The sequence below is a fragment of the Falco peregrinus genome, chromosome 8 (assembly GCF_023634155.1).
Source record: "Falco peregrinus isolate bFalPer1 chromosome 8, bFalPer1.pri, whole genome shotgun sequence".
Taxonomy (NCBI): domain Eukaryota; kingdom Metazoa; phylum Chordata; class Aves; order Falconiformes; family Falconidae; genus Falco; species Falco peregrinus.
This window is the reverse complement of record NC_073728.1, coordinates 35,343,401-35,357,134: the sequence shown is the minus strand read 5'-3', so window position 1 is coordinate 35,357,134 and position 13,734 is coordinate 35,343,401. Positions and strand designations below refer to the sequence as shown.

Below are 13,734 nucleotides of genomic sequence, written 5' to 3'. Positions count from 1 at the left end.
TCTAAAGGTGCATCATGTGGCCACAAGAACTTCTGTCCTTTAAAAAACACTCCTTTTGTATCTGTCTGCTTTTTCTGTATGCCTTACCTTTTCTCCTACTCCTTCCTTCCTGCCTTTTGTACATGTTTTTTGCTTCTTCAATTGCTCTTCAGTCCCTTTTGTGTACCATATCACTTTCACAAGCCAAGAAATCAAACTGGTGCAAGTGAAGTAAAACATCCATTTATATAATGGCAACAAGATTTCTTTCTTGCTCTTTATACAACTTCTACAACTACATTCTTATTTTATTATTATTATTATTATTATTATTATTATTATTATTATTATTATTAGCTGAGTGTGCAGAAAATTAGCGTACTTGTTGAATAAAATTAAATCTGTAGGGATGCCCTATCTTTTTATTCTTTCTACATTTTATCTCCCTGATTGCATGTTGAATGTCTTAACAATTACATCTATATTTAGGTGTGTGTTGTGTTGCTTTATAAATCCTAATGATGTTTACCTACAGTTGGAATTCAAAATATCTGTGTTTTATTTAGCTTTTCTGTGCTTATGCCTGAAACAAAGAATGAATAATACAATGTGTTCCTGTTTTTGAATGTTTTTTTCAGTGTGGAATATATAATCTACAATATTTGTGTTCTGTTAAAGGTATTGCTATCAAAGAATCGGCAAAAGTGGTCGATCAAGCACAGAGGAGGGTTTTGAAAGGTGTTGATGATTTAGACTTCTTTATCGGGGATGAAGCAATAGAAAAACCAACTTATGCAACCAAGGTATTAAGAGAAACATTTAAAACAATTTTCCAGTACTCTTTAGAAAGCATCAGCTATACAGTAAACAGCTACTTAAGAATGCTTTTGAATTAACGTTAATCTTGTTTTCTTGTTAACTCTGTTTTATGGAAAATAAGGTTTGTTGTTAGTTTTGTTGACTTTCAGGAGCCTGTGGGAATTTGGAAAATGGTAGGTGAAAACATATATATTCCTTTTGAAGTGAAGGGAGGCTGGGAGAGTGTTAAGCAGAAATACCACATTCTTTCATAGTCCGTGGCATCTTCTATCAGCAACATCAGTCAGGATACTGGGATTGGGGAAACTGGTTTATTACAACCATTCTGTTGTACTGAGAAAAGTGCAATGTATTGTCTTTGCTATTTAAGGTTGGAATCTGAATTTTGAATAGGTGTCAGATCAGAACAAGGAAAACCTAATGCAAGGTTTCTTGCATACGTAGATAATTTGAAAACACAAATATATTATTTTTTTTTTCTTTTGGTTCCAATTATATTTTGATACTCCTCTGCAACAGTGGCCCATCCGCCATGGTATAGTTGAAGACTGGGACTTGATGGAGAGGTTTATGGAGCAAGTAATCTTTAAGTATCTAAGGGCAGAACCCGAGGATCATTATTTTCTTTTGGTAGGTAAAATTATGTCCTACTTAAGAAATCGCATATGACTAGTAAGAATGTTTGTGCTGATTTGTGTAATAATTCTTGAATGTGAATATGCTTAGCTTGAAAAGTAAAGTAAATATAAATTACCCGGAACTTTCCTGACCTGGCTTATCCCATCCAGGTTCTTTAACTTTCTAAAGATGTCAGTGTCTGGGCTGCAAACTTCTTTCTATTCTCTTCTCTTCTCATTTTCCTGCAAATTGTGTCATCTTCATCACTTCTTCTCTATTATTTATCCACTGAATTCAATGATCTGCTTTACATTTTTGAGGCAAAAAGGTATGTGTGTATTTTGACTCTCCATAATTGCAATTATTTTTTTCTTTTGCAGTGCTGCCACCTGGATAATGTGTCTAGACAGTGAATTTTGTCTTTCATTTTCTGTGAAATCGAAAGGATTGATTGTCATATTTGGGCAGATTAGATCTGAATTAATATCAGTGTTGTTCTCAAGCATCTGCTATTCCTTAGTATTTATTTTAAATGTTGAAATAAGCAATTTGTTTTAGTGTGACATTTATATAACAAGTTTGGAATTAGAGGTGTTGGCCATACTTGTTAAAGAACATCTAATGTAACCGTTTTCTTGAGGCAGGTCTAATTAGGTCCAGTTGCTCAAGGCTGTGTGCAGCCAGGCTGTGAATATCTCCAAGGGTTAAGGTGCCATAACAGCTTTGGGTCTCTTTTCCACGATTTGACCACCCTCATGTTACCTTTTTTCCCTTCTTAATACTTCCTTAGGATTTCCCATGTTTCACTTTGTCTCTATAGCCCTTAGTCAGTCACCTTTGTGAAGAGTCTGGCTCCTCCTTTTTACCCTTCTATTACGTAGTTGACGCAATGGAAGAGTGATAAATTTTTCTCAAATACTCTGTAGCACTATCTAAAATGCTGTTTCAGAGGAGAGACTTAATATTAAGTATATTTGTTATTTTAATGAAAATGATAGCATACTATCATTGTGTATTGTATGTTGTTGTTAATCTTCTCTGTTGAGTACGTTTCTACAGCTGATCATATCAATTTGTTTTATAGTTGATTGCCTTCTGAGGAAAACCAGTTTTTTTTCTTTAATGAATCTCTGAGAAAATTTAAAAATAATTGTCATTTTTTAAAATGTGCTAAACTGCATCCTTTGACATGTTTACATTGATAGTCCTTGGTTCTTTCAAGTGTAATCAAAAGTTTTAAGCAGCTAACCAACCCACAAAAGGGGCCTTGGATGTAAATTCTTAAGTGGTAATTACTATAACATTTTTATTGCATTTCTGTTTTCACTCAAATAATCACGTTTTTGCAATGCAGTCTGCATAAGTTCTACTATTATCAGAGGCGTTTCTAGATTTTCTTAATTGCACCATTTGCCTTTAAAAGCACCCTTTGCACATAGCTATTTTTATACGCTATTCTTGTTGAATGACTCATCTTTCAAAACTTAGGATTTAATGGTATTTTTTGTTTTGTTTAAAAGTCAAGTGTTTGATTTTAATGTAAGTAAAACTTGGGGGTTTTTTGTCTCGCAGACTGAGCCTCCATTAAATACTCCCGAAAATAGAGAATATACTGCTGAAATCATGTTCGAGTCTTTCAATGTTCCAGGGCTATATATTGCTGTTCAGGTAAGGCAGTTCTGTTGAAAGTTAGAGCTACAGTATTTCTCCTTGAGCTAAAATTAGTTTCACTATGAGAACTGTATGAGTGGTGCTTGGAGTACTTTTAGGTGCTTCTCGTTAGCAGTTTCACCACTGTGTGTTTTTGATACACATTGATTCTGTGGCCTGTTAGGTAGGGACTGTTCCTCTGTTACCCCTATAGAAGGCAGCCTATAAGGAGTAGAATATAATAGTTGTTGCATCATAAATAATAAAAAAACAAACTGAAAAGAAAAAAAAAACCAAAACAAACCAACACACCACATCATAGTAAGGGTATTAGGCCAAGAATTGCATCCCTCTCAATATGAAGTAGCAAAAAAGATGTTTGATCATGGCTAAACAAGTGTTGGGCGGGAGTCAAAAACTACATTTATGGACTCTCCTTTTCATAAACTGTTGTGTACACCTATATAAATATTACTAAATCAGTTCTCATGCTGTAAATTATCATGAGGGTGTCATTCTGGGTGCTGTTGGGAGAGGCAATGGAAGGTGGGATCTGCAATGCAGTGCTGCTATTAAGATTTGGTTTTCACATATGTTTTTTTTTTTTACAAGGCTGTCCTTGCCTTAGCTGCATCTTGGACGTCAAGACAAGTAGGAGAACGAACACTGACTGGCACAGTTATAGACAGTGGTGATGGTGTCACTCATGTTATTCCTGTGGTAAGTATACATCAAAAATACAGAAACAATTTCACTGGGGAACAGCTTGTCCTGTAACTTTTCTGAAATTTACACCTACACAGGCTGAACTATAGCTAGGAATCTTCAGAGATGTCAGATAATTTCCAGGGTTGTGGGTATGGGTTTCTGTTTATTTCGTAGTGCAGTAACTCTCAAAGAACTTCTGTGCACCCTGAATTTGTCAGGGCATATTGCCTTTCAGTGACTTACCTTAAAAGGTGGCTTGTCAAGGCCACACTAAGTGATCAATGAAACTGTATTGCTTTAGCGTATTTCCAGTTTATTTTGCTGGTGAAAGCGAGTATGCTCTTCACAATAGTCCAAAAAGTTGGGAGTTTTTTTGTTCAGTTCATATATAAAATAAATAATAAAGAATATTTGAGGGCAGATGTAGTATGTTTACAGTTTTTCTCCACCTGTTGACCAACGTTTAGTAATATCCAATTGTGCATCAGTGATACAAGAAAAATGTTCTGACCTGACCTGGAAAAAAATTAACCCTGAGGTTAATTAATGTTGAAAATCTCTTCTGATGTATCAAGTTGCTTGCTAAAAATATGATCATACGATGTTTTATTAAATAATTAACATTTACAGCTGCAGTTTCTTAACTGTCAAATTACTGATTTTGCTGTAGGTGTGTATTTCCTTTCACAAAGCTACATATTTGAAATTCTGTAATTGGAATACTTCATAGTATTATTATTACCAGCCACTTGAAATAGATAACTCTCTGGCTGTCTTCCCTTGGGAAGTTAAATGAATATCTACACACCAGATACATTTTTCTTTTCAAAATGATGTTAGATTGTAATTTTAAAGTTTAAAATCTATACAAAGCTTTATCATGCCACAGTAACCTCAGTTTTTAAAATTGAGTTGTTATACCAAATAGTAGCATTGGTGGTGGTCAAACATATGCTGTGATGTAGCGATTTCTTACTAATCTTGGTGGAATACAGCGGCTAAATCTTTATTCAGTCCGTTCATCCAAGATGGCATATTTTTAATAAGATGAAGGAAACAATTGACATTTCAAACCTTCTATAGGTAAACTTATTTTAATTGTACTTAGTAGTTCAAATTGTCATTAAAACAGTTGAACATTGCCCGATTTGCAGGTTTGGTTTTTTTACCTGAAATAAAAGTAGAGTTATTCTATATTGCTTGAAGCATTAAGCTCTTTTCCAGAATGACATTTGCTTGATTTCTGGAATTTTTAAAGAAGTTGAACAAATTGACAGCAATAGTGTTCTGCTTTTGTAATAAAACAGATAAATAACAAACACTTACCTCTGTAGTGAAGCTAAGAATAGTGGTACGTTTTTTTATGACTTTATTATTTTTTGTGTTAGAAAGAACTTTTTGTATGAACATAAGGCCCATATAGGAAACTTTGAGGATTTCATATTAGTGCAATATTTTGATTTATCTTTTTGGATGTAGCAGGTCTGGTGGGGTTGAAGGACAGTCTTGAACATTTTCGGTTTCTGCATTTAGACCAGATATTTTTAATGCCCTAATACTGGCTCCCAGGACAAGTGTGATTTAGAAGGGTAGACTGATGGATGAGTGTGGGCGAGTCTGATGTTCTAAGCACTCTCAATTAATGTGCTGAAATGATGCATTTTCTCCCTGCTTTCAGAAAATTAATTTTGGTTCATGTGGATTGTTAACGTCTTACATCAGTGGCTGTGACTGCAGAGCCACATCATTTATTCTAAAATAATATTTCACGATACAAGGTTCCTTGACCTTTTTGGTAAAAGTAACCTCATTTTGAAGAGAAAATAAAGGCCAAGGAATAGTGAGTATAGCTATTTGTCTGCCTTATGTACTAGTGACCTCTCTGTTCCTCCTAACCTTGTAAGAGTTATAAACCAATGCAAAGTGAAACACTTTTAACAGGTGAAATAAGGCTACTGAAGAATTGGGTTTCTGGTAATTAAATGAACCAGTCTTTAAAGGACTTCAGTCTCATAATCATAGGTAGCAAATAGGAGTTTAGACTCCATGTCTTTTTCTCTCCCTTCCTAGGCTTTGGTGAAAGAAGTTCTTATCAGTATCTTTCTCCCAATTAATTTTATTTACAGGCTGAAGGATACGTGATTGGCAGCTGTATCAAACACATTCCAATTGCTGGGCGAGATATAACATACTTCATTCAGCAGTTGCTGAGGGAGCGAGAAGTAGGAATTCCTCCTGAACAATCCTTGGAAACAGCTAAAGCAGTGAAGGTAATGTGAACATTGCAGATGTTAATGTTATGGTAGGTCAGAGCTTGATATCTATTTTTAAAAGATAACAATCTCTTAAAATCATTGCTCTTCCAAGTAAAGGCCCTGTGTTTCTAAATTATATAAAAATGTCTAAATAGTATAATAACATGAAATGTCTTAAACTTAAGGTACACTGTTGGGTCGTACTCATTTTGGCCTAGAATTTCACCCTTTACTTGTAGTCTCCCCTTTCTCATCCTCTCCCTTATTATTACTGTTATTATTATTGTAATATTCAGTAGGAAATGTTCTTGGTGGGATGTGTAATGTAAAGAGCTGTAATTATGCTTTTATTCTTTCTGAATGTTGGTATGTTCTTTTTTGTAGTACGAAGCTATTCTGAAAGACATTCAGCTGAAAGTACTCTTAAACCTTGTTTCTATGGCAATTCTTCAATATACTTTAGAACTCATTTCTCTCCATCTTAGAAGTTTAGAGGAAAAATAGAAGAGAAGTAATTTAGCTCAGCAAGATATGCTGCTTTCAGTGCTGCACAAGAATGATTTGTAGTAGCAGAGCCATTATCTAACTGTATACAGTAAATGTCAGTTCAGCCATTTTTGAGCCCTATTCTGTATCTGCCAATTTAAAACTCTTATTCTTAAAAGTTTAAATTACTACACTTTTTGTTAAAGTTCGTACCATCTTCTCTGCTATACTTAAGATACTTCTAACTGTACATATTCAATTTTCAGGAACGCTTTAGTTATGTTTGCCCTGACTTAGTAAAAGAATTTAACAAGTATGACACAGATGGTACAAAGTGGATTAAACAGTATACTGGAATTAATGCTATCTCAAAGAAAGAATTTACTATTGATGTTGGCTATGAGAGATTCCTGGGGCCAGAGATCTTCTTCCATCCTGAGGTAAGTGGGTTTGAATTGCCTACACTTTCTGGCATAGGTGCGTTTTAGATGGTAGCATGTAAATAGTATTTGCAAACTTGTAAAGAAGTAGTTATTCCAACTTCATTTATCCTTATTTCTAAACAGGTACCAACTATTGTAGTAAGTCAGCGTAGTTTTGATTCTTGACTGCTAGTGATCTTTGTACAAATACAGGTTGATACCTAAACAAAAGTACTATATTTGAATTTTTTTAAGCAAATGAATTACTGACCTCAGATCTTTTTCTTGCAATTCTTAAAAGAATTTCCAGGTCTCACCATGTTGTACCCTGTTCTCTTAGCTGTCTGTTGAAAAGTCAGCTTTCTAAATTTTGCCATTTTGCCTTTATATCCTCTGTTTTCTACTGTTGGGAAAAAATAAAAGGGAATAAAGCCTTCCCCCCTGCCCCCACTCCCTCTACATTCTGCTGTTGCAGGCTTTGTCGTGTTACACTGGTTTGCTGTAGTGCTCAGCATCTTGGAAGGGCAGGTATTCTTTGACCTGTTAACAGTTAACAAAAACTATCTAAGAGAACAGCAGGCAAAATAGATACTTTAGGTTTATTAGTCTTTCACACCTTTTATAAATGGCAGTAAAAACAGCTAACGTAACTATTATGTTAGTTTTCATGATATCTCTAGTATAATAGGATGGATCTCCCCATTTTCTTTCTTCCCTTTCCTTTGCAATATGTGATCCTACATGTTGACTTATGTTGATTTTATTCTTGATTGTAGTTTGCTAATCCAGACTTTACGCAACCAATCTCAGAAGTAGTAGATGAAGTTATTCAGAATTGTCCTATTGATGTTAGACGTCCTCTGTATAAGGTCAGTTGCTATAATAAATTTTTTTAATACTTGTCTTAGAAGGATTGTACTGCATACTGAAATATGTATTTGAAACTATTTAAAAAAACAACTAACAACAAAATCATTTTTCCAGAAGTGAGTCCATTGTGTAGATTGGTTTATGTTGTTCGCTTACACTTTTTCAGAATATGATGTTTCATTACTCAAACTCCTATGTAAAACAAAAATAAATAAGGGAAACATAAATCTGAGTGAAGGAAGTGTACAAAGATACAAATGGATCTTAAAGCACAGCCAATTTTCATGTCACATGGTCTTTGTGAATTCATATTCTGTCATGCTTAAGTGTTAGATAATTTAAAACTTAAAGTAAAAGCCTACCTGCTAACTGTAGTTTTTAAAACTACATTTAATATTTAGAATTTAAGAAATGGATAAAGCTGAGCACTTATTTTCAGACGTGGCTAATAATTTTTGTTACTCAAAACAGAATATTGTCCTCTCTGGAGGCTCAACCATGTTCAGGGACTTTGGTCGCCGTTTACAGCGAGACTTGAAAAGGACTGTTGACGCCAGACTGAAACTTAGCGAAGAACTTAGTGGTGGCAGACTGAAGGTTAGTTCTTGCAGCTAATGCGTTTAACAAGCATCTTTCTGTCCCTTGTTACCTGGAAAATGTGAAAATAACGTATTGCAATGATGATTTTGTTTGTTGAAATGTCTTTATTTTCATGTAGAGTTCTTATAGAAGCTTTTCAGAAATTCATATGTTGCAGAGGATTGTAGACTGGTATTGGAAAATACTTATATAATCTCTTCATTGTAGGAAGCTAGAGTGCTGTTTCCCCAGGTATGCACTTGTGCTGCCTGTCCCTTAGTATTCAGCTAAATCAGTCGCATCTAATGGAAGGATGGGACTTGTGCCTGTTACGTAAAAGCAGCTGGCCATTCCCCAGCTCTTCTTGTGCAAATCATCATCCTCAGTCTTTTGAACTCGAAAGATAATAAAAGAGATGGAGCAAGCTCATTGTTGAGCCACCTTGGGTAGTCATAGGACTGGAGCACTTGTCTTATGAGGAAAGGCTGAGGGAACTGGCTTGTTGAGAGAAGAGAAGGCTTTGGGAGTCCTAATAGCAGCCCCTCAGTATATGTGGGAAGGTTGAGAAAGTGGGACTATGCCCTTGACAGTACTCAAGGGGTGGGCATGTGAGAGACAGCAGATACAAATTGAGACAAAAGACATTCAGCTTGGATGAATGGAATGGAAAGGAAAAACTTTCATTTTGAGGATGATTGGGCATTGGAACAGGCTGCATGGAGAGGTTGTGCGGTCTCCATTCCTGAACGTTTTTGAGATTTGGGTGATAAAACTTCCCCCGACCTCATAGCCGACTTCCTGCTTTGAGCAGGAGGCTGAATTAGAGACATGCTGGGGTCCTTTCCCACCTATATTACCCTATAATCCTATGAAGTGACTGTACTTCACTAAGCTGCATGATGCTTAATTTATGTTCTTTCCACTTTTGACCTCTGATCGAACTTCTGCATTTTTTATGTTGAGTCTGCATACATAAAAGATACCATCAGAGACAAAAATTACTTTGTGTTTTTTTTCCTTTTTAGGCAAGATTGAAGTGATTTTCCTCATTTATTTTTTAGTAGTTATCTAGCTAGATGAGCTCAAACAATCCTTAAAAAAACCCCCGTGTAGAGCTTCTTAATATGCTGTGTACACAACTCTGAAATTTCAGCTGTATGTGGTTCTCTGATTCAAGTAACCTAGTTTATTCTCAGTTCTGCTTACTAGACTTCCATCACTTACTAAGGAAGCAGGATATGAATAAGGAAATCTGCTGCAATTCTTCCTCCTTCAGAGTACTAGGCATTGCAAGTAATCACTGGCTTGAATTTTGCAAATGATATTACAAATTATTTCAAATTGTTCAGTTTTCAGCAGGTTCTATTGGAATAAACAAATTACTCTTTTTTTGAAACTGTTATGTACGCTGACATTTTTGATAAGCACAAGTAAGGAATGAAGGTTTGTGTGGATATGGAGGGAAATGGGCTAACTGGAACAAAGGTAGTTTTAAAAAGCATGACTGTGACTGTATTGGTCCTAGATAAACTTTCAATCTGCCACAGATGCTTTGTTAAAATAATGGCATGAAACTTGGCTTTCTAAAGTGTGTGTTTTTTAAAGGGCTTAAGTAGTATGTGTCTGTTCTTGCAACTGCATAAATAGTCCCTCAAGAAATTCAGCAGAAAATAGAATGTGGATAACTGGAGAGGAACACTGTACCAGAGCTCTTGGGAGAAAATTGGTGTGAATGCAAGTATCTCTTAATGTCTGATAAAGTAGGTAACCGGCAATTTATAAGCACGAGCTATTTCTTAGTCTGGATTGTACAGGAGAAAATCTGATGCTGTAATTGCAAATTTACATACCCAGCATTTAAGAAAATAATTTGTGAAAAGTAAGCTTGGAGTATACACTCTTCTTAAAGACCTAATTTTTACCAGCAAAAGTGATTTTTAATGTATTCCTTTTGGATTTTTTTCCCCTCTTTTATAGCCTAAGCCCATTGATGTACAAGTCATTACACACCATATGCAAAGATACGCTGTTTGGTTTGGAGGATCAATGCTGGCTTCCACGGTAAGTTAGCTATAAAGCTGAGCATGCTTTAGTCATTCTGGCGATGCTTTTGGAGTTGTCATCTCTCCTTCACTTCATATTAACTGCGGTTGGGGGATTTGTGATAGGTCTCAGGTAGGATATACGCCCTCCCCATCCCCTTTGAAGTTTTTGCATTAGACTTTAAAGATTTGAAAGAGCAAATGACTGCTGAATTACAGCTTTGTGTGGCTTGTTAAATAGTGCATTTTAGTTCTGTGGTGAAATACATTGTTTGCATTGGTGTTCAGCCATGCGTGATGTAATAGTAATTTCAGGACCTTCAAGTATTTGGTTTTCTTTTTCCATTTGCTACATAACGGTTGCTATTGTTCAAATAAGGTGTACGTACCATTGACAAATCTTTTTTTTTTCCCCCCCCCTTCCCTTTACAGCCTGAATTCTACCAAGTATGCCATACCAAAAAAGATTATGAAGAGATTGGTCCTAGCATCTGTCGTCACAACCCTGTGTTTGGAGTCATGTCTTAAAGCTGACCTCAGAGGGGTCAGGGATAGGGAGGTGGGGAGGAGGAAGAAGAGTCTTTCTGATAACTTGTTTGTCTGATGGCTGGTATTAAGATAACAAACATGACTTGACAATAAGTAAAAGACCAAACACAATTAAGCAGGATTATTTTAATAAGTGTCTCAACATGCGGATGTAGTGGAAAGCCAAAATGATCACATTTTTTCTTTAGATTGATTATTTGAACCTGTGTGTAACAAAACAAATAAGTGGATTTTAGTTCTTTCTGTGCCCTGATATTTTGTATATTAATGAATTATCCAAGATTTGACGGGATTTGATGGTGTGTAGATAGTCAGCTCTCTAATGCTTCCATTGTACCCTTTCATGGGTGCAATGCAGGAGCTTGTTTATATTTCATACTTTTTTATACTTTGAGGAAAAATATGAATTAAAGAAGCTGTATTATTTGAGGAAAAAAAATTACCAGTGACCAACTTGAAAGTAAATTTAAAAAACAAAAAAAGTCATGAGTCATGCAACTAGTTCTTGCAAATCATGACCAGTCTAAATCCTGGGTTCCATGCAGCGCGAGTGCTTTTGGAACTAAGAAGCTAGTATCTTGGATTAACTGATGCCTGCTAGTGCTTTCTGATTACTTGGTGCATTTTCATACTATCTCTTGCTTAAAAAAAGAAAAAAAAAGTAAAGACAAGACTGTTGGACCAGTATTGCAGTTCTGTAGTGTCATTTCTAATTAAACCAAATAATCAGGTTATCAAAATTTGGTGTATTTAAAGCCTAACACCATTCCAATAAAGGCACAAAATTTCTTTTTATGTTTGTGTCAGACTTGTTAATCTTATTACATGGGAAGTTGTGAGCATGGGTTCCTACATATCCGCTGTGGCTTTTGAAGAGTAAGATTGATCTGTAAGGTAGAGATCATTATGTGCATTGTGTAAACTGAAGTGTGAGCGTTTTAGAACTGCAGTTTATATGTTCATCTAGATAGCACTTACCTATATAAACCTAACATCTCCTCCATTGTTAGGTTTGTTAATCTACTTTGTTCTGTAACTTTTTTCCCACCACTTTCTTTTGAGTCGTGGCATACAAGAGACAGCACTGCATTTTAAATCTCTGTGGTTTTTCTGAGAGAAAATACCATGTAGATAAAAATAAAGTGAAAACAATCTCTTTCTCATTCTTTCTAGGAAGAACGCTTCATATATTGAATGGAATTACTTAAAATTTCTGTTAATATTTGATGAAAGAAACCTCTTCTTCAGACACTTCTGAACTCACGAATGTAGTTAAGGTTGTTTACACAGAAGACCACAAGAGGGAGATCTCTTTGTTTCTTCTGAGTTGTAAAGGTGCTGCAGAGTTGTTTTTTTTTCCAGAGAAACTTACCAAGTGTCAGAGCTTCTAGTTGCTTCAAAGCATGATAGATGAGATTCCAAAACAAAGATAAATATGGGAAACTATTTTTACAGCAGGCATTATAAAACTTCACATGCTGGAATTGAATAGAACTTTGGTACAAACAAGAAAATGTTAAATAATGGTATTACAAAACTATTATTATCGACATCTCCCTATCAGTGAAAAAAAGTTTTTTTAGAGCTTTTCAAATAGTGACTTTTTTGAGTCAGAGCTGCTCACTGATTCATATGTAAGAAAGACCAGTAGGCAAATATGTGTAAAATGAAGAAGCTAATGTAAGCTGTGCTTTTCCAACGATCCTCTAGTTTGCAACTGTCATACCCTAGCGACTGGATTTCTTGATGCACTGCAATGACCTGAAGATAAGACAAGTTTTTTCCCCCTCTAGAAACTAGAACCTTAGAAATTCACTTGAAAAAACTCAAAAAGTCTTGATAAACGGAGTGTAGTGAGGAAATGTAAAGAAAAGGAGTGAATACTGGTTCTTGTCACACACAGCTGTATGTAGATCTCTAGGATTATGTGCGGAGATGCACAGAATGTATAGGTGTGGAGGGCACGCCTCTTAGCTGAAGGACAGGCCTGGTCTGTATTCACTGAAAGCTGTACTGCAGCTGGCCCTAGATGTAATCGTAACTCTGGTTTGTGGATCTGCTGGAACCCAGATTGGGTGTGTGTTTCCCCCATTTCCTTTTGTTGTTGCATTCAGGCCTCTGTTGTTGCATCTTGGAGGAGCTGAGGCAGTTGGTGAAAAGGCACCAGCAGAATGCAGTTGATGTGCAAGGAGCCCAGGGGCTGGGGGCTGGGGTGCAGGAGCCAAGTGAGTGGTCACGGGTGATTTGGGGAGGAGCTGAGAGACACTTGGGGGTGAGACTCCCTTTAAGCAAATCTGCTTTCCTACAGATCCTTTACAGGCTGTAATTTGTTGAGATGCCCTGGGCTTGGGTGCTGGGTGGGTGTGCTCTGCAAGCTGTCTGAATTAGAGTGGTGGCATCCAAATATCACAGAATGGTTTGGGTTGGAAGGGACCTTAAAGACCACCAAGTTCCAACCCCCTGCCATGGGCCGGGACACCTTCTACCAGACCAGGTTGCTCAGAGCCCCGTCCAGCCTGGTCTTGAGCACTGCCAGGGATGGGGCACCCACAGCTTCTCTGGGCAGGCTGTAAATATTCAGAATTTAGCTGTCCTTGGGTATGGTGTGTAAAAGAGGCAATTCTCATGTACTGTGTTTTGACAGCTGGGCTCTTGCAGGAGAGGGGAGGGAGAATAGAAAAAAACAGGCTGCATTGCGAGGGAACCATGTCCAACAGACTTGCTGCTTCAGGCAGCTGTGTTGGGTTGGTGTTTTAC

At 36.4% G+C, this 13,734-nt stretch overlaps 1 protein-coding gene across 1 annotated transcript in view; it reads left to right on the top strand.

The window, feature by feature from the left end:
• The window catches only part of ACTR3 (actin related protein 3), a 32,799-nt gene extending 21,027 nt beyond the window's left edge, over nt 1–11,772 (top strand). Inside the window, exons 3-12 of the mRNA XM_055811972.1 lie at nt 658–782; nt 1,318–1,428; nt 2,989–3,084; nt 3,679–3,786; nt 5,901–6,044; nt 6,782–6,955; nt 7,714–7,806; nt 8,279–8,404; nt 10,364–10,447; nt 10,861–11,772. Coding sequence (XP_055667947.1) covers nt 658–782; nt 1,318–1,428; nt 2,989–3,084; nt 3,679–3,786; nt 5,901–6,044; nt 6,782–6,955; nt 7,714–7,806; nt 8,279–8,404; nt 10,364–10,447; nt 10,861–10,956 — 1,157 coding nt within the window. The 3' untranslated portion in view covers nt 10,957–11,772. The remainder of the gene's footprint in view (nt 1–657; nt 783–1,317; nt 1,429–2,988; nt 3,085–3,678; nt 3,787–5,900; nt 6,045–6,781; nt 6,956–7,713; nt 7,807–8,278; nt 8,405–10,363; nt 10,448–10,860) is intronic.
• Nucleotides 11,773–13,734: the final 1,962 nt, after the last annotated feature.